The sequence below is a fragment of the Balearica regulorum genome, chromosome 6 (genome assembly GCF_011004875.1).
Source record: "Balearica regulorum gibbericeps isolate bBalReg1 chromosome 6, bBalReg1.pri, whole genome shotgun sequence".
NCBI lineage: Eukaryota > Metazoa > Chordata > Aves > Gruiformes > Gruidae > Balearica > Balearica regulorum.
Genome location: NC_046189.1, coordinates 38476742 through 38495042, shown reverse-complemented (window position 1 = coordinate 38495042; position 18301 = coordinate 38476742). Strand labels below are relative to the sequence as shown.

At 38.9% G+C, this 18301-nt stretch overlaps 1 protein-coding gene across 2 annotated transcripts in view; it reads right to left on the bottom strand.

The window, feature by feature from the left end:
• ARHGAP15 (Rho GTPase activating protein 15) overlaps positions 1-18301 on the bottom strand; it is a 333201-nt gene that overhangs the window by 148856 nt on the left and 166044 nt on the right. For both annotated transcript variants that reach the window (XM_075757250.1, XM_075757251.1), the window contains 2 exons: positions 14757-14855; positions 12769-12895 (listed from right to left, as the gene is read on the bottom strand). In XM_075757250.1, the coding sequence (XP_075613365.1) occupies positions 12769-12895; positions 14757-14855 (226 nt within the window). The remainder of the gene's footprint in view (positions 1-12768; positions 12896-14756; positions 14856-18301) is intronic.

Below are 18301 nucleotides of genomic sequence, written 5' to 3'. Positions count from 1 at the left end.
TAAGAATCTCCAACATCTATATTCACATAAATATAAACCTTAGACAAAGTGACCTTTACTGCCATCAACTTCATTTTATGTTTCCATAGAAATGATTTCCATTTGTTAAAACACAATCGATTTTCAAACTTTTCAGCAGTTACAGCTCTTTTCTTACAAGGTAGCGTCAGAGTTGCACTGTGAGGACAAGGGAAAGACTTTCACTAAAGGTGCTTTAGGAGCTGCCTAAAATAAACCTAAAACCATGAAGCAAAGCAAATGGAGGCTATAGCTTCTGTGCCAGCCCGTCCTGTGCAGGCTGTCGGTGGGAGAAGGTGCCTTGCGAGATATGCGATGGGTCAGCACCTTTCTTGGGCTGAGACAGAGCAATTGCAGGAGGAAAAGGAAAGCCCAGAACGAAGCTGCTGGTATATTTAGCCATGTATTATGTTACAATAATTTATGTTGTAAATTTGACTGTTTGCCTGAAATCTCTGATTCCAGTGTGTTTAAGTAAGGTGTGGGCTTTTTTAGCATTGACTTTATCAGAAGTTGGTCTTCTAGTAAAGATCAGGTCATACAGTTCAGTTGTGTAACAGCAGATAGAAACTATACGTTGCCTTCTCTCTTCCTTGTGCTAGCGAGTGCAGCTTTGGCCAAGGTGGTCTGGGAACAAGGCTCCTGGCTTTCTGCAGCACCCACCCACTCTCCCTCACCAGGGCAGCTACAATCTGATGGTGGCTCCTTCTCATCACACAGGCAGCAAGGGGGTAAGGTCTGCATTGGTACAGTTAAGACATGAGGCCAAAGAGGACACGTAGATGTGATCAGCTGAAGGCATGAGTAACTGGGACCCTAGAAATGAACATGTTCTACGCTGCTAGTGCAACAGGTTTGCTGCAGCAGGTATCTGGGAACCCAAGTCCACTTGACCCTTGTGTAGGGGCTTGGACGGGGAGACCTTCAGAGACACAGTCTCCAGAACAGCTACACTGGAACAAACTGCCTGAGCAGGCAAAAATTACTGTATATCACGACCTTTTCCTGAAATAAAATCAGGACAGTCATTACAACAACTCTGAGAAACTTCGATCAACTTCATGTGGGGTTTGCCTGGGTGCACTGACCCTATGTGTGACCAGCCATGGTTAAAACTCAGACAAAATGTTAAAAAGATACAACAGAAGACTGTTTTAGCTTTAAAATTAATGTTCCAGCTGACAAACTGCACAGGGACTTAACCTACTTTAGAACATATTTAATAGCATAATTTAGTCTCTAAAAAGAAAAGCAAAATAACTAATGATGGACAAATTTAGAGGTCGAATCTAGTTCAGATAAACATTCAAAAGTTCAGATGTTTAACCAAACCTTATCTTGTCCATGAAAAGCCTCAACCGAAGAGCTCTATCAAATATAAGCAAACCACAGAAGATTGTGGAAAATTTTCCTTACAGGAGGAAAACTATTATCAGGAACCAGCACCTTATTGCAGCACTCACGTGTTAAGCAGTTAAGCATCAAAGCAAAAGCAAAACATTTTCAGAAAACTGCTTCATGGAAGTAGCAATATTTGGATGAAATCCAGTACAGAGAAAAGGAAATAATATTAAGGGGAAAGATAATACAAATGCAATTAGACTATCAACCAATAAAATTTAATCTACGCTTGATAGTTGAAACCTTCCAAGCTTAGAGAGAATAAGGAAACTGGAGATCAGAGGACTCTGCCTTTTGAAGTCTTGCTGTCCTGATCCTGGGGACCATTATCTAGCTGAGTATTTTAAAGACATTATGAATATTCTGTCACAGAATTAGAAAGCTTTATTATTATGAATGACCTGTAACTTGAGCAGGGACAGCTACAGATGAATTCCAAATAGAAAATTGTTTGGAAAAGGTGAATTCTGCTTATTTAGTTTTCTGGACTAAGTATCCCACTGTTTGTAATTGTGCCTTAATATCAGTACTACTCTTGGACCATCATACTCAATGATCTTCACACAACATTATATAACTATTCAGGTATTAGAGTGTTTTCATTATTTCTAAATTAAAGCTTAGTGCTATCTTTGGATTTTCATTCAAACATGTCAACTGAAACACCTTCATACAAAGAAAGGAAGGTAGGAGCATTATAGCACCCTAAAACAATCACCTTCAATTTTACATAGACAAGAAAGATACTATACATATGTTTGCACACAAAAATATATACAAAGCTTATTTTTGAAAGAACAGAACTTCTGAACTTCTTGCAAACCGTAGCAATGAGACAAAAATTTTGATTTAATTGAATGTATCTACAACTTGGATAGAAGACAGTCAAAGAGTAATCTTGAGATTATCACCTGCACTACTTAACTTTTAGTCAACTTTCTGGTCTTTCCTGCTATCTCTTCTCAAGAGAAAACCTATGTGCTGTTCAGGAGCCAGTTTACTCCAGAGACTCCACCCAAAAGGTATTATGGACAAGACAGCACCAAGTTTATTTGGCTATATATATATATAATTTTCCCCTTTAACTCTCATCCCATAAGGCATTTTGCCTTCAAGCGTTATATTACATGTCTACATATCAGACACATTCACCACGATGTTTTAAAAGCACCAGGCTGGTGGGATGCATATAACCATAAGTTTGTATCAGACACACACATTAACAACACCAGGCATCACAAATTGACCAGAGAAGATCTGAGGAAATGCTTTATCTGATTAGGACACAACCTGTCTCTCCTAGAAAGAGCAAGCACGGAGCGACGTGGACTCAAGCCACATGTTCCTGCACCTTGAATGAAGTCTTTTTTTACAAGTACCCACCAAGCTAAAGGGTAACTTCCTCTGATTTATATTTTTGTACCTCAAAGCCTGCTAAATGGCAAATGATCAAGCCTGCATCTGGCTGCTCTCTTTTTCTGACCCACCTACATCTGATGACCTTCCCTTCTGGCTCTGGGTCCTCGGACTGGAGTATAACCTTCTTCAGCAAAAGTGAAGTTCTAAAACGTACTGTCGCTATGTCATTGCAACATACATGACCTATAAAATTTTACATACAGAGACATAGTCTTCCTAGCAGGGCTTCATACTTGCATGCTTCTTAAACTATTTGTGTGTTCTGGACAAGGTGTCTTCATGAATTTCATGATGATAGGCCTTTTTCTCTCCAAAGGTTCTTTTTAAGTGTATTAGCACCAGAGTATTTTAAATTGTTTTAATTTATTTTAAATGTGCTGTTTGAAAAGAGTTGCTCAGTTTTATAAGAATGTTACCTTTCCATATAAATTGAACACCTTAAAAATTAATTGCAAATACTGTTATCTCATGTAGGAACAAGAGATATGCTATAAAAAAGCTTAAGGAAGGGTTACTCTTTGGTTTTCATGAAGAATGCATTGGTTGCAAAAGATTAGAGGACAGCAGGATCTACATGTTCTGGTTGTTTACTTTTTATGTCTAAAAAAAGTGTCCATGAAACGAATAGTACTGTCCCTAGGCTGTATCAGGAAAGCCATTTCCATATGGAAGAGTGAATTTCACTTCCCACTGCTGTGGGAAGACCTTGCCTTGAATATCCATGTGCAAGAAATATGGACTGAAACTGGGGCAGATTCAGAAAAGGGCTGTTTGAGATGATCAGGAAAAAAGAGCAGTAGCCTATCATAAGAAGGATGACTACAAATCTTGGTTGGCTTAGTCTACCAAATCAAGCAGGAGAAGGAATAAGACTGCTGTCTGTAACTCTATTTGGGTTGGTACACCTGGGACAGAAAAGATGTACTGAAAATAAAGAGCTAGTTAAACACTGACACGAGAACACATTCGTACCACAAGCCCGTTTAGGCTGAAAATAAGAATGCTTTCAGCTTGAAAACTGAAGTTTTGGAACATTCTTCCAGCATGAGCTGAGGGGCAAAAGCATTACTACTGAATTTCATTAATTATGAAAGGAATCAAATGAAGTAGTTGTTTTCAAGAACTGGGGAATTGATTCAATGCTACAAAAAAGTCTGTCTGAGGCAGATAATGCTATGTTACACTTTTCAATAACAGTAACGCAAGTGAATTCCTCTTGGGTGAATCCTGGGCACACTTAAGACAATGGCCAATGGAATTAATTAAATGGAGCCAAATATCCTTGGTGGTGAGGGAAGCTGCTCATATGTCATAGCGTTCTCTTCAGCATCAATATTTAAAGCCAGCTAGTTGGAACCTTTTACTTAATTGAGAAACAATACAGCATTTAACCCTTCAGTGGTATTCCACCCTTTGGCTCTCAGAGGCAAGATCTGTTTATCTGCCATGTCAGTAGGCAGCTGGTGCAAAAATAAGAGATCCTATGAAGCACTTTCCTTTTTCAAGTGTTAATACGCCCTGTCTAGGAGACAATACCATGCTTTCAGCCATTAAGTTGCTCCTCAAATATTAGGGATTGGAGATCACAATTTAAATGAAATACATCCTCCAGCCTGGAAGGTACAAACATTTACATGATTTCACCATGGGGAAAAAAAAGTGATTCTGGGCAGCAGGTATTCCTATCTAGAGCCTGATTTATAGTCTCTCTAATTGAGCTTAATTTAGACTTTTATAACCTAAAACCCTCCTTATTTCTGTCACATTCCTCCCAAAGTACCAGGAGGATTGCATCTGGATTAGTTATAAATAGTAGTGAAACCTCAGAATACAATGTAGTGTGAGAATCATTTTTTTCTGGCTACAAACTTGTAATCAGGGTAGTCATTTCAATAATTACCACAAGAGGCTTCAGAATTAGGTTCACAGGAGTGATGGAAAGCTGGGCTGGCTCTTCCTTCCCAAAGAACAAAGCTCAGCAAGTCCCTCTCAGAAGCTCTAATTCCAACCTCTCTCCAAAGGGAGTAGTCTAAAACATTTCCCGTTGCAGTGAAAATGCCTGCATTTATTTAGGTGTTATCAGTTGTCAGCCTATGTTCTTTCCCTGTGGAGGTGAAATATGGAGATGTAAAAAAAATGAGATATACTGACAACACAGATGATGGAGAGTCAAGCAGATGTATCTGTCTGCATTGTCTATTGCTTCAAACTATAAAAATAATGACATTTTGTACAAAATACTTCAAAATTTAGTTTTAGTTCCTAATGGAAATGAAGATCTACTTGACAAGGAATTACGAGACTGCACCAAACCAATGCAAGCCACGTTGGATAGTTGGTCTTAAAAGTGATGGAGTAAATATCTTTTTCTCATATCACGGGAATCAACCTCACTTTTAGTACACGGAAAGGGCACAACTGCTTGACTCCAGTAATGCCTCAAATGCTCATGATTTCTTCATGATTGCTTTTTCTGAAGCAAGTGCCTGTCTGAAACAACTACTACACATTTTTCCAAAATGTAGTTTTCTTCAACACTGTGTCAGGAGATGTAGTTCAGTAGGAAAAAACTTATAGTAATCATGGCTATACAGTCTCTACCTGCCTCCATATCAAATTTATCTTGAGAGCACATGTAAGAGTTTATTTTGGTAAGAAAAATATATGATGTCTCTCCCTTCTTTGGAACAAAGAAGAAATATGGATTTGTAACCCTTTTTTTTTTTTTTTTTCTTCTTTAGACTTAAGTCCTTTAATAGTGTTTTGAACAAACCTAAAGAGATTTTAAGACAGACATTTTGTATTATAGCATTCCCATGGGTCCTATGCATGATCGTCTTTACTAAAGCTCCTTTCAGTCCCAGTTGAATAAATATGCATTTTATTTCACTAATCTTGAAACAACAGGAATAAAGTTTACCCAGGTCTTTTATACCTCAGAGAACAAAACAAATACTACAAATCTTTAGAGAGAAAGGATATACAAAAGGGCTTGAGGTGAATGTTTCAAAGCAAATACTCTTTAAACGATGTGCAAATTATTTCAGCACTTGAACATGATTTATGAAAGGGGATTAGTCCACTGAAACAAGAACCCAGTTTAAACTGTTGGGTTTCAAAGTCAAAGATGAGAAGCGTTTGCTGGAAAAGGCAGAAGAAACCGGATAGTAATCTATAGTGAGGATTTCTGATTGATTTTCTTTAACTAACTCAATCTTACATTAGCTATCACTGTCATTCATACTTAACTGTGGTGGGCAGTATAAAATACCTTCTTTTATGATATAATTCCCCATAAAAATGAAGTATGCAATAGTGATAATTAAGTAATAATGAGGTAATTAATAACTCGGTGACTAGCTCTCTATTTACAAGTATGTGCCATCAATGAGCACAAGGACTATGAAACAATTAAAGATTATCCAAGCTCAAACAGATAACTTTTCCAGAGAGTTGTGTGTCAGTGAGCAGACCAATGAGTCACAGGTCACATCTATAATAATACATTATATTATATTGTAATATTCCCACATACTCTTCACGTAATGGGTAAGAGCTACTCTTAAGTACTATAAAAATGATCACTTTTATGTAATTGTAAAGATTAATAAGTGAGCTAACTTCTCATGGTTCTATAATGACCCTGCTGTTCTAGTAGGTAAAGGAAAATTTAATGATCCTGCTCAGATATGATTAATATCTAACTTTTTCCTGACTAAAATCTGGACTTGGTTCAATAAAAATGAATTAAGTGAACATGCACTGATTTCCCTGCCAAACGTTTATATGGAAGTTGGTTATGCCCAATTTAAAAATATGCTTTTTCAACCCAAATAGTAAACTCTGGAAGGATTTTGGAAAGTGAAGTAGAAATAAAACAAAGAATTAAGGAAACATTATATTATAATTGATGGAAACAGAATATTCAAATTAATTAAAAAATCCTTTTTTTTTTTTTTTTTTTTTTTTTTTTTGTTGAGAACTAGTCATAGCCAGTTGTGATTTTGGATGCAACATAATCCCCTATTATCAATGGAAGTGACACAATTTGTTTCTGAATTTGGCATGTTTTGTTTCCAAAATGCCAACATTATTACTTCTTTGTTGCTGAATCAGTGTTTTTCTAAGCTTTAAGAAAAAAGCACACCTATAGTAAATGATGCAGAGAAACATGAGAATAAAAATAAGCCAAAAAATAAATTTAGTCCCTACAGTCCAAATGACTGCTCCCACCCTCCATAAACAGCATGTTGCATTTTCTTTTTGTGGGCTTTTTTCAGTATCTAAAGCCGACTGCATTCTTGTTGATGCAATAAAAATAAATGCCACAAACATACAAGCTGCAGAGTGACAAAATTAACACTGCAGTAGGAAACTGCATCTTTGCATATAGTTTTAGTTTTGCTCTCTATTTTAATCGTTGTCATTGGTAATGCTGCACTAATATACATTAGTGCTTTATATTTCTTGGTTTTATTAAAAGTAGTAAAATTGACCTATATATAATGCTATCATTGTAACGTAATAATACTCCCTAAATACCGTCCATTTGGCTTTGAACTTCACATCTAACTGAAATAAATGGGCTGGGAAGCGGAAAGAATTCAGACATGAGAGCTAACAAAGAAATGGAGTGATTTCCCACTTCTGCTGCTCTAATTAGCCCCCTTATCACAGAAGCAACCCTACGTGGGTGAAGGACTCCGGTAGCTACTGCAGAATCCAGCTCTCGATGCATTTGGCTGAGGCAGTAAAACCTCTCGCTACATCCCAAGACATGGTCTCCCAACCTACCGGCCTCTTCACGTGTTGGAAAGGAAGAGAGAAAAATCACGCAGGCTCCTCTCTCAGCACTGCCTGTAATTAGGTGGCCTTTTTCTAGGAACGCTAAACGATGCTTTCAGCAAAAGAAGTTTATGGCTTTTTTTTTTCCTCCTGCTATTACGCAGCTGAAGCCGTGCAAATACGTGTGTGTGTGCCCTGGTAACCAGCCCTTCCCTCCGCAGAGAAACAATAGCCTCAGCAACCCAGCCTTTGCCACAGAAATATCCAGTCGTGTGCGGGGACAAACTTTAAACCCTCGAGCAAACCCTCGGAAGAAGCTTTAGCCAGGGAAGGAGCAAGCACCATGCAGAGCCAGAAGGGGTTAAAGCCTCACTGACTTCTCCAGATCTTCCATAACGTCCACTAAGAGACCAAAATGGGTTTCTACTGCTGTTTTTTTCCCCACACACATTGTACGGTCTTAATTCTCTAACAAAGTGCATTCAGAGATGATTCTGGATGTTTTAACAATTACTTAGGAATATCTACATGCCGTGCCTTGAGTTTCAAAGTTCAGCCTTCTGAAGTAAAGCGACTGAAATGAGAAAAGCAACTTTGGGCAATTTTAAAGGACACACACAGTCCTTGGTTAAATACAAGGAACGGGGCGGCCTGACTTAAATTGTGTCTTTTAAGACACCGAAGCAGATTTCAGAGCCCTGATGCCTTTGTAGCAAATACCTCTGAAGGCAAATCAAAATTATGATCCAGAGGTTATTATTTTTTCCTTGATTAAAAAGACACAAGGAGGTATATTCCCCAGACGTGGCCCTGCGGCCGTTCCCCAGGGAAGCGTGCGAGGGCTGTGGCATCCCAGAACAACACATCGCCCTTTGGGACTAAAACGACCCATGGCTCCCAGTTGTAAGTGCAAGAGGAATTTAGGTAAGGAAAATATCGTTATTTGAGTTGGCCGGTGGCCAGGGTGCCGGGGCTAAGACCCCAATCCTAACGAAGAGCGGAAAGGAATCTCAAGCCTGCTGTTTAATATGCATGACGTGTCGGCTTTGCTGTCAACCTTTCCTTCCACCCCCCCGCTTTTGTCCGCTTTTTCCACCTGTTGTAACTTGTCCTTATTCAGGCTGAGAGCTGGAATTGTCTTCCTTCGATGTCGCATTGTGTCTGGCACAATGACACCCTGATCCCCGACTGCTCTTATTGAGACACTAAAGTGGTCGTGAATAGCAGTAACACTGCACAACACTCCAAGACTTCCTTTTCACATATGTGTATATATATTATTTTTTTATTTAAATCTTGATGCTCTGAGTTGTGGCTCCCCAAGCTAGAATTCAAATATGGAGGAGATTTTCCAGGATCCATCATCGCAGGGCTACATGACTAACCACCGGGTTTTAAGTAAAGTGTTCTTGAAGATAAGAAAAATATGCGAGTATAAACAATAAAAGTAATGCAATTCAATCTTATCAATTCAGGCAGTTCCAGCTTTTATGTGGCAAACAAGGAGATCAAATTGCATTTATCTAATATCACAGATTTTTTAAATGTCTAAAATATTTAATTATTTTGCTTTGGCAACCTAAAGCTGAGGAACAGATTACTGTTCCCACTACATAAGGAAATAACTGACAACAATTAGTATTTATTCTTGTTGCTTTTGTAATAAAAATAGAATTCCATCACTTTCAAGGAAACCTAAAATATTAATAAGAATGTGATGAACTGAGTAAATGTGACGCCATAAGGAAATGATGGAGAACAGGTTGGAAATATAGTGCTTTGGGAATGGATTGCATTATCAAGCTTGTGATTGTGCATTTTGACAAGAGCAGCCCTCAGATTGATATGGTAGCCAAAGGGCACTCTTCCTACTGCGAAGCCGTTTGTTTCCATCCGGAAAAGGGGGAGTAGGAGGGGAATTGATCCCCTCCGACAATCAATAGCGACTCCAGCCCAGGCTTTTCCACAAGAGGTCACTCCTGAGTGACAACACCCCCAAGACGATGGCCAAAATGCAAACCACAAAGCGACCACGGACAGAAAAAGCAACACTGAGCTTAGCGGAGAGCATGGAGTCGGCTTCGTTGCCCACAACGTGGCTGTCCTGACAGCTCCTGTAGTCCATACACACGGTCTCTTGGTCTCCTGGTTTTTGGAGAGCTGAACGATTTCTGGGAACCTTGCAACGCACAGATCCTTTCCCTACCTCTCACGTGCCGTGATATCTTCTCCGCTTTCAGTCTAACCCAGGTGCCTGGTTTCACGTGGTATAAAATTAACGTACCAGCAGATCCAATTATAATTGGTACTAATTAGGAGATCTTTTGGCAACCTTAGGGGAAAAAAAGCCCCAAAACTACAATCTGAATGATAATGAAATTACTCGGAAATTACAAAATCTACCACTAATTTTAAAAATTATCTGTTTAAAACCACTTATTCGCATAAGAAGAAGCAGTGCTGCGAGGCAGCTTCCTTGCACCAAACGTATATATCTTCTAATGGGGGAGGCTGCTAGGGTGAAAAACACGTTCTTTCTGGCCCAGGATGAGCTGCATAAATTAAAACAATTAAATAGATGGCATCATAAAATAAAGAATAATCTTTTTCCATGTATTTGAGAGCAGGATCACAGTTTTACATATTTCGGTAATGTTCCCCAAGGCCATTCTTGGTTTCTTCTTAGCTCAAGAAAACTTCAATTAGAACATGAGTTGGATCCAAGCTGGATGAGAAGCCACTGAAAAGCTGCGTGACCAAGATGACGGACACTCTGTGAACTTTGGAAATTGAGCCTGGCAGTTTGAGCCCAATTTTCAATGAAACCAGTGTCTACAACTCAAAAAGCATAACTGAGAACTACCATTTGTCCTTGTAGTGTAAGCAGAAGCGAGGATTAAACATAAAACCCGAATTCCTCCTGCTCAGTCTCTAGGGACAGTCTCCCCAGTTTTAAATTAAAATTGCTGCAATACTGTGGTTAGAATATACCTGTCCTTTATATACTTGTGCTGATAAACCCCCCTCCTATCACACAGCAGTACCAAGTCTAAAACTGGACATTTTTTGCAGCCCTTAAAATGTAGAGAAGGTGAATACAAACGAGTCTGAACTGTCTGACTATTTCATTAAAGACTATCGGGGGGTGGCAGGGGGAGTAGCCTGCTAACACATCACTTGCTCGTCTTCCGCGTTAAATTGGAGGAGTTTTAAGCCATCTTTAAAAAATCTCCTTTGTTTGGATCTGGCATCGGCAGTAGTCAATAATACAAGAGCGCTATAAAATTATAAACTCGTTAAACTTTGTAAGAACTTTATAAACACACTTGCAGATATTGCACATATCTTCTCTGTGCTCCGCAGTCAAACTGGACAATGAAACGACCACCTGTTAACTGCTAACAATGTGTCATTACCAGTTCTCATGCCTTTTTAAAGCAATTTTGGCTCTAGCTGCCGATAATTCTGGCTACGATACTTGTGTGAACATTAAGGGCACAGAAAGCCAAAGGCAGAAAACTGACAATACAGTTTGTGCTTAGACTACTAATAAGTAAGTGAATAATATGATTTTTCTAATTCCACATAATTGCTTGATCTCAAGGGGCCAAAAAAAAAGTTCTGAATACATATTTTAGAAGCAATCCAATCTACAGCATTTAAATGCGAGCTTCGATTCAGTGAGATTTTACAGCAGATATTTTCACATTTTTTTAATAGTTTAAATAGCCTTTAACAAAACAGAGGTTATTCAGGATTCTCTAAGGTTTGAAAAGAGACGTAGACTAAGTCTCTGTCACTGCTCATATTCACTTTTTTTTGTTTTGTCTGACAAATTATCATTTAAAGATATGTGAGAAGTCTAAATAAATAAATAAATAAAAATTCCCTGAGTGCTGAGAGAGTTTACGGGACTTTTGCTATTTGCTACAGTAAGAGCAGAATCAGGCCCCCCAAACTTACCATACTCTCAGTCTTATTTTTCTTCCTCTGAGAAATGCAATGTAAAACACAGTACAAAGATATTGGGACAATTTTTCACAAGCTACATTCAGGCTACTTTATATATTACAATGGAAAGAAAAACCTTAAAAAAAAAAAAAACAAACAACAAAAAAACAAATCTCCAAGATAATATGAAAACAACAACAACAACAAAAAGCTTTGGTCTGCAAAAAGAGACTATTTAATGAATCTCTGTATCTGTATGTGCTTGCACGCATGCATGTGTGCATATATTTATGATTCTGTGGATAATTATCATTAAAAATAGCTATGCTGGGTCTTTTTAATGCAACTCTTTTCTTAACATCTAAGGCTTTGATCCTCCACTGAAACGCACGCAGGCAAATTCCTACACAGCACGTCGGTACCTATAGGTATCTCGTACCAGCATGCGAGTCTAAAGCTGTCACGGCACTTACACTAGAAGCAGTATGTGAATCTCCTGCCAAACAAAGGAGAAAAACGAGGATTCGAGAGAGAGGGTGAAATTTAAAAACATGCTCAGTGAGTGATTCAGGGTCACCACCAGCTCCGGTGTCTACTGCCCACAGTATCACGAGCATCTCGGCACAGCCTGGAAAAGGAAAGTCTCAGTGGAGCAAAGCACATCCCTGCTAGTTTTAGATCACTTTCTTTTCTAATCACACTGACAAAAATCAACCTCGATCCCCGGAATGTGCCTTCTATAAAATTATAGATATATCACTGATTGTCGGCTACAGAGGATATGTCAGGTCCTTCAGCAATTCAGTGTATAAATACACAACAGACAAAATTACTCTGGCAATTTGAGGTATTTTACTAAAATGGAAACAAAGCAACTGCAACAGACCATTAACATAGGACTCATGTTGCTTATTTTTAAAAATAAATGGCTTAAATAAATGTCTTTGCTCCTAAACAAATTTATTTTGCTTAGGAGAGAATGTCACCCTTTAAAAGTGTGGAGCTAGTAACTGTCTTAACTTAAATGCAAGTTATGTATATCAGCACAGAACACATTCAGCTTTAAAATTCTCAGTGATCTTCCTTACATTCTGTATGTAATAAAAATTATCTTACCCTGTAATGGCATAGTTATTTAAAAAGGAAAGGGAAAAAAAAAAAAAGAAACAAATCAGAAAAGAAAAAAAGCCTTACTTAAAGATTTTCTGTGTTCAGGCTTTGGTTCTTTGGATTCAGTGTCTAAGCTATTCAGTAATTCGATGCTGGAGGATCTTCTGAGTTTGAACTCCAAATTTCTCGATGTACAACTCCGTTCTTTTGGCTGGGAAAAGAATATATATATGTGCGTGTGTATGCTTTTAATAAAATTATTATTTGTAAGAATGAAGCAAAAGATTAGAGGATGCCAGTACAGAATCAGAAGCTAACAGACACACACAGAGCAAGTGATGCAGTGAGTATATAATTTAAGGAAAGTGTAATGCAAAATTTGTCATATGGCAGAGCTTTTATGGCCCTAACAGACTGATCTTAATTTCTGAGATAAATTCCCATTTAAGTGAGGAAAACAAAAGGCCTACTTCTTTAGGCTTTAGAGACCAAAATTATTTCCACATTGCAGGCTACTTCCAAGTGACTGCAAAGAGGAAGGTTGTTTAAATTGCCTTTCTGGTTTAGATAGTTACAGCAAATATTCTTGCAAACACAATTGTTTCAAACATCGTTACAAATTTGGGGTTGAATTCTGCTGGTCTAAGCTTAGGCAAAAGCGGGGGGGACTTTTCCATTGCTCTAATTCACTGGCATATAAAGTGACAATTAGGGACCATTAATGGAGAAAAAAAGGAAAAAGGAAAATAAAACCCGAGATGATATTTTGGGTAATCACACGTCTCTTCCCGTGGCATTTGCTCAGGTGAGATTTAGCCATCCCAACAGCCTGGAAAGCTGCAAGACTTTACAGATTCGATCAAAGTTTTAAAACTGAACGAAATGCCGTGTATGAACTGGTCACCGAGTGCTTCGTGGCGGCATCCTGTCCCGCGCGCACCGCAAAGGCAAACCTTCCCCGGGTACCAGAACCGTGCACGAGTCGTGCCCCACCAGCCACTGCTGCTGTGGTGTGCTGCACGCTCAGACCTGCGCAAGCTGCAATATTACCTTAGTTGCGCTAAAGAAAAAATAATAATCAAGTCTATTAGACGTTTAGCTGAAAAACATTAAAAAAAAAAAAAAAGAAAAAGTGTTCTGAGTCTCCATGGAAAACTCCACCCCAAAATCTTTGGTAGGATATCAATATCCTCACACACCCAATGAAATGCACAATATGAAGACATACATCATCAGATCAAACTTTCCTTGGCTGATTATAGCCTGGGGGTAATATAATGTTTGTAGCTCTTTAAGGAAACAGTAGCCGTGTTCGGATTAACCCTTTCAAAGAGGCTGCCTCTGCCCGCTCTGCCAATTCCATTGCAGCAAAACCTGAGAAAAACGCGAGAAATGGGGATATTTTTCTCTCGCCAGATTCTGCAGTGAACGAGGAAATTCAATGCCCTCTCAAAAAATATGTTGTTGGATCAGGCAGGGGTAGGGGGAAGACATTTGGAATTTGTACCGAGAGTGGCAAAAAAGAAAGAAAAAGCTACAGCTGAATCTGGTTTGGTAATTAAAAACTGTTTTAATAAAACACAGCCCTGCTTACTTCTAGTAGAAAACCCCCAGCCTTCCTGGGAGAATAACAGCAATCAGTTACAAAGGAATATTATTTGCTAGTGTTATTCTTGTGAATAAGTAATACAAAAATTCATAAAAGGCTCAAATGTATTAATAGTTCTATTGAAGATTATATACTGTAGGCTGCATAAACAGAAAATGCAAAAATTCATTAGTTATTAAGTGCTTCTGTGCTTTTACAACCCTCAGCAAACCAATGTCCTTGTTATTTCGGAGAAATAAATGTAGCGTTCCATTTCGAGGCAAGAATCAAATGACATTTTTGTTCAACAACCTTGTTTATCTGACATTTTTTAGTGGATTTGCATACATATTTTTATATCCTTCGGAGAAAGGAACGACTAGCTAGCTGCTGACTGCCTAAAACCTGTAGAGATGCCTAGGCAAATGAAGTTGAAATTGCTACATCTTAATTAATAAAGGTAACAGCCAAAACAAATACATACCAATCTGTCAATTGCATTTTTGATAGCGTGGAACCAATCCAATATGAGAAAGTCGATATCCGACTGGAGGAGGAACTCATTGCCTGACACTGTCGTGATCTGGGGAGGGCATGGGCACACACAGGTAAGTAAAGCACATCAGACAGATAATTTTCCTCTATTTTTTTCTCCTATGCACCCAAATGCTTTCCCTTTGTACCAAGAATTATCCCCCGGAGTGCTGAGTTACTGAGGAGTTTTGAACCTCTGTCTGAAAACTGTTTTGAATATGTCACAACAAACGAGATATTGTCTCAGCAATGCAACCACCCAACACAAATAGTGCAAAAATAATGCGAATGTGACAAAAGTTAAGAAAAGCCAGGAAACTCGGCGTTACAAGACACAGTTCAAACGTAAACCAAAGCACCCTGAAAAGAAATAAATGCAATATGCAAATTAATTCCTGTTCTTTTCAGTTTCCTTTTCTCTTTTGGTATTATTATATCTGGTACCTCCATTTTCAGATTTACACATTTCTTATGTACCTGTGATTCCAGAGTCCACTTCCAAGCATTTTGGTAAAATTGATAATGTCACTCTTTCTCACATTAAAAAAAAATTACCATCAAAGATGGCTGTAGCAGAGTAATTAGGAGCCCATTTATCATGAAAAAAAATCCCCAGTTCAACTGAATAGAATTCGATTTACATTTTTGACCCACTCACTGGGAATATTTATCAAAAGAATATTCAATCCCTTGATAACGGTCTTTCACTGCCTAACAATATTTGGTGGAAATATGCATGCATATTCTGTTGGTCTGAACTTCTGTAAACCACCATGATAATAATGATACATCACTTTTTTGTTTGTTTTTTTAACATATATATCTTTTCACCAGAGCAGATCTCCAGGTATTTTATACAGCAGGTCGAAATGCCCATTTTACAGATGGCAAAACTGAGGCACAAAGCTGTGCAGTGCTTTGCCCCAGGATTATTCAGCAGATCCCTGGTGCTCGTGGCCACACAGCACCATCCAGGGCACAGCAGTTCTGCGTGTTTGCAGACAGGTGAACGGAGGGTTACATCTTCACCACGGCTTGCAGGGGGCAGGAGCTCATCCTGCCCGTGCCCCAAACCAGCTCAGCTCCCGTCAGCTCTGAAACCAAAGCTTTTTTTTCCTTTTTCTTTTTCGTTGCTGGTGCTAAGATTTTCTTGTGCAAAACTCGGTAGCATCCGCACGTGGGCATTGCACCCTGGGGTTTCAGTGTTTTGGGGATGCAGGTTTAGCCTGCACGTTGAGATTCTCTTTGGGGTAAGGACTAAAACCTCGGGGAACAGATGACCACGGTGGACAGCAGAGATTTCTCTCTGACCAAAGCATGAGGAAAAGCAGAGCAAAGCCATTAAGACCTGGCACAGACTATTTATGTAAATCCATCAACCTGAAGTGCTACTGTTTCACTGCGTCTGCCCCATGTCAAGAGTTTTTACTAAAGCATAAAAGAAACAACAGATCCTCACCAGCCCTGGTACTTCCCGCATCGTTCTTAAAACTGAAATACTATGGGGGGGAAGACAAAACAGCTTAATGTTTTATTAATTGTTCTATAACCCTCCCGTTATTGAGGAAATGCCTGTAAGGAAGGTTTCCAAAGTCATCAGCATTAAGGAAAATCCCGTCAGCGCAGCTCCAGCAGAGACATCCTGTGAGAGCACTGAGGAGAATGTGGGAATGGTCCCCCGGCGCGGGCTCGGGAGGCTGCCCGACTGCAGATGTTCATCCCGTCCCACCCGCACCCGTCAGGAGCGGACCTCCAGCCACCCCATTACTCCCCATGCGCATAGGAGAGTTATTTTTCGGGGAAATTTTAATTCCCTTGTTAGTCCACAGCCTTACTGCTAATCGCTCCACACACACTCACTGTTCACTTTATCAAAAGAAAAAAAAAAAAGTCAAAATTCAACTTAAGGTGAGCAGTTGAAAGAGCTGACCTCCGATTCTGTGCCCGGCTCACACGGCAAGGTTTGGGTTCAAAATGTGTCATATTATATCACAATTTATTAATGTATACATGAGATATGAATTAGACTAAACACAGGCAACAATTCAATCTAACGCTTCTCTCCCAGTATAAACAAATCATTATTAAAATTATAAAATAGAATAACATTTTGTAAGAGCAACATATATAATTAGATTTACTGTATTTTGAAGGCTTAAAACACAACATAGTTCAGTCTTCCGTTCAGTAAATTCAAGCTTTATTAAAATAGAAGTATTCAGCACTGCATAAACAGTTGCACTGTATGATATGCAAAAGAGATACTCCATTGCTAACAAGACCAAAGCAAAATACATGTTGAAAGTTTCTTTGTCTGAATGTGTTATTTTGATAATCATATATTATCAGTGGTTTATGAGCAAATCTGTAAAAACAGATCATAGAATGGAGGGAAGAGAATCCATTTAAAATATACTTTCTGTAAGATACAGTTCAAGTCCTTTTCTTTCTTTCCTCAGACTAATCTTCAGAGTAACTAGACAGTTTCAAGAAGACTGCTACTGCTCTCTACAGTTTAAATGCATCCACTCCTTAATTACAGGCAGTAATTGACTTTGTTCTGCTCCATTCCAGTCATTCACAGGAAAGCAGTTCCAAAGGCTTTGGCTGGTAAATCCCATTTAATGTGCAGGTTTCCTATCCCACTTTTATATATTACCTCCTTAGGATTTCTGATAAATGGTTCTTGGAAGGGATTGCTAAACCATATTTGCACTTTGAACAATCGAATTTTCAACACCCTTGGGAAAAGACATCGGTAAAGAATGCTAGCTTTGCCTAAACCTTGTGATTGAACAATTTATGATCACAGCCCGAAATGATGTATAACTAACAACAAGCATAAATTGTTCAATATTAAGGCATGCTAACACAGTGTCCCTGTATCAGGCACTACCGAAATAAACAGAGGGACCAGACAAACAAATGAAAGACAAATTTGGGGGGGGAAGAAAATGAAGTGTTCTAGATAGAGCTGCCAGTCTCCATTGTGCCAGGTACTTCACTTATTTAAATACTTCCTGAAATCCCTCTCTCTGCCATCATTTTTTGCAAAGGCTACACTCTGGAATTAGCATTACCTTACCAGGCAGAATTATGATGCTGCTGTCGGCAATAAATACCCGCAAGGAATGACAACTGACGTTAACCCTCCTATTTGCCAAGGGTGTGCCCCTCAGGTTGCTTATAGCAGAGCCAGGACGCCCGGATTCTCTCTTTCTTGCTATAGTACCTTGGAAAAATCACTTCAAAGCCTGAATCCGCTCACACGGTAGTTTTACAATGAACTGTAGTACAGTCCTGCTGTTAAGCATTGATCCTCTGAAAATATCGGCTCACCGCAGGTAAACGTGTGTTAAATTCAATACACTGCTGGGCTGCCAACAAAGTGTGGGAAGGGGGGGGGCAGGTGTGAAGCACTTTTTATGATATTCTACTTGTGGCTTGTTAAGGATTTCTTTTGTCACCTTATAAAGCTGCAAATGGAGGGGTGAG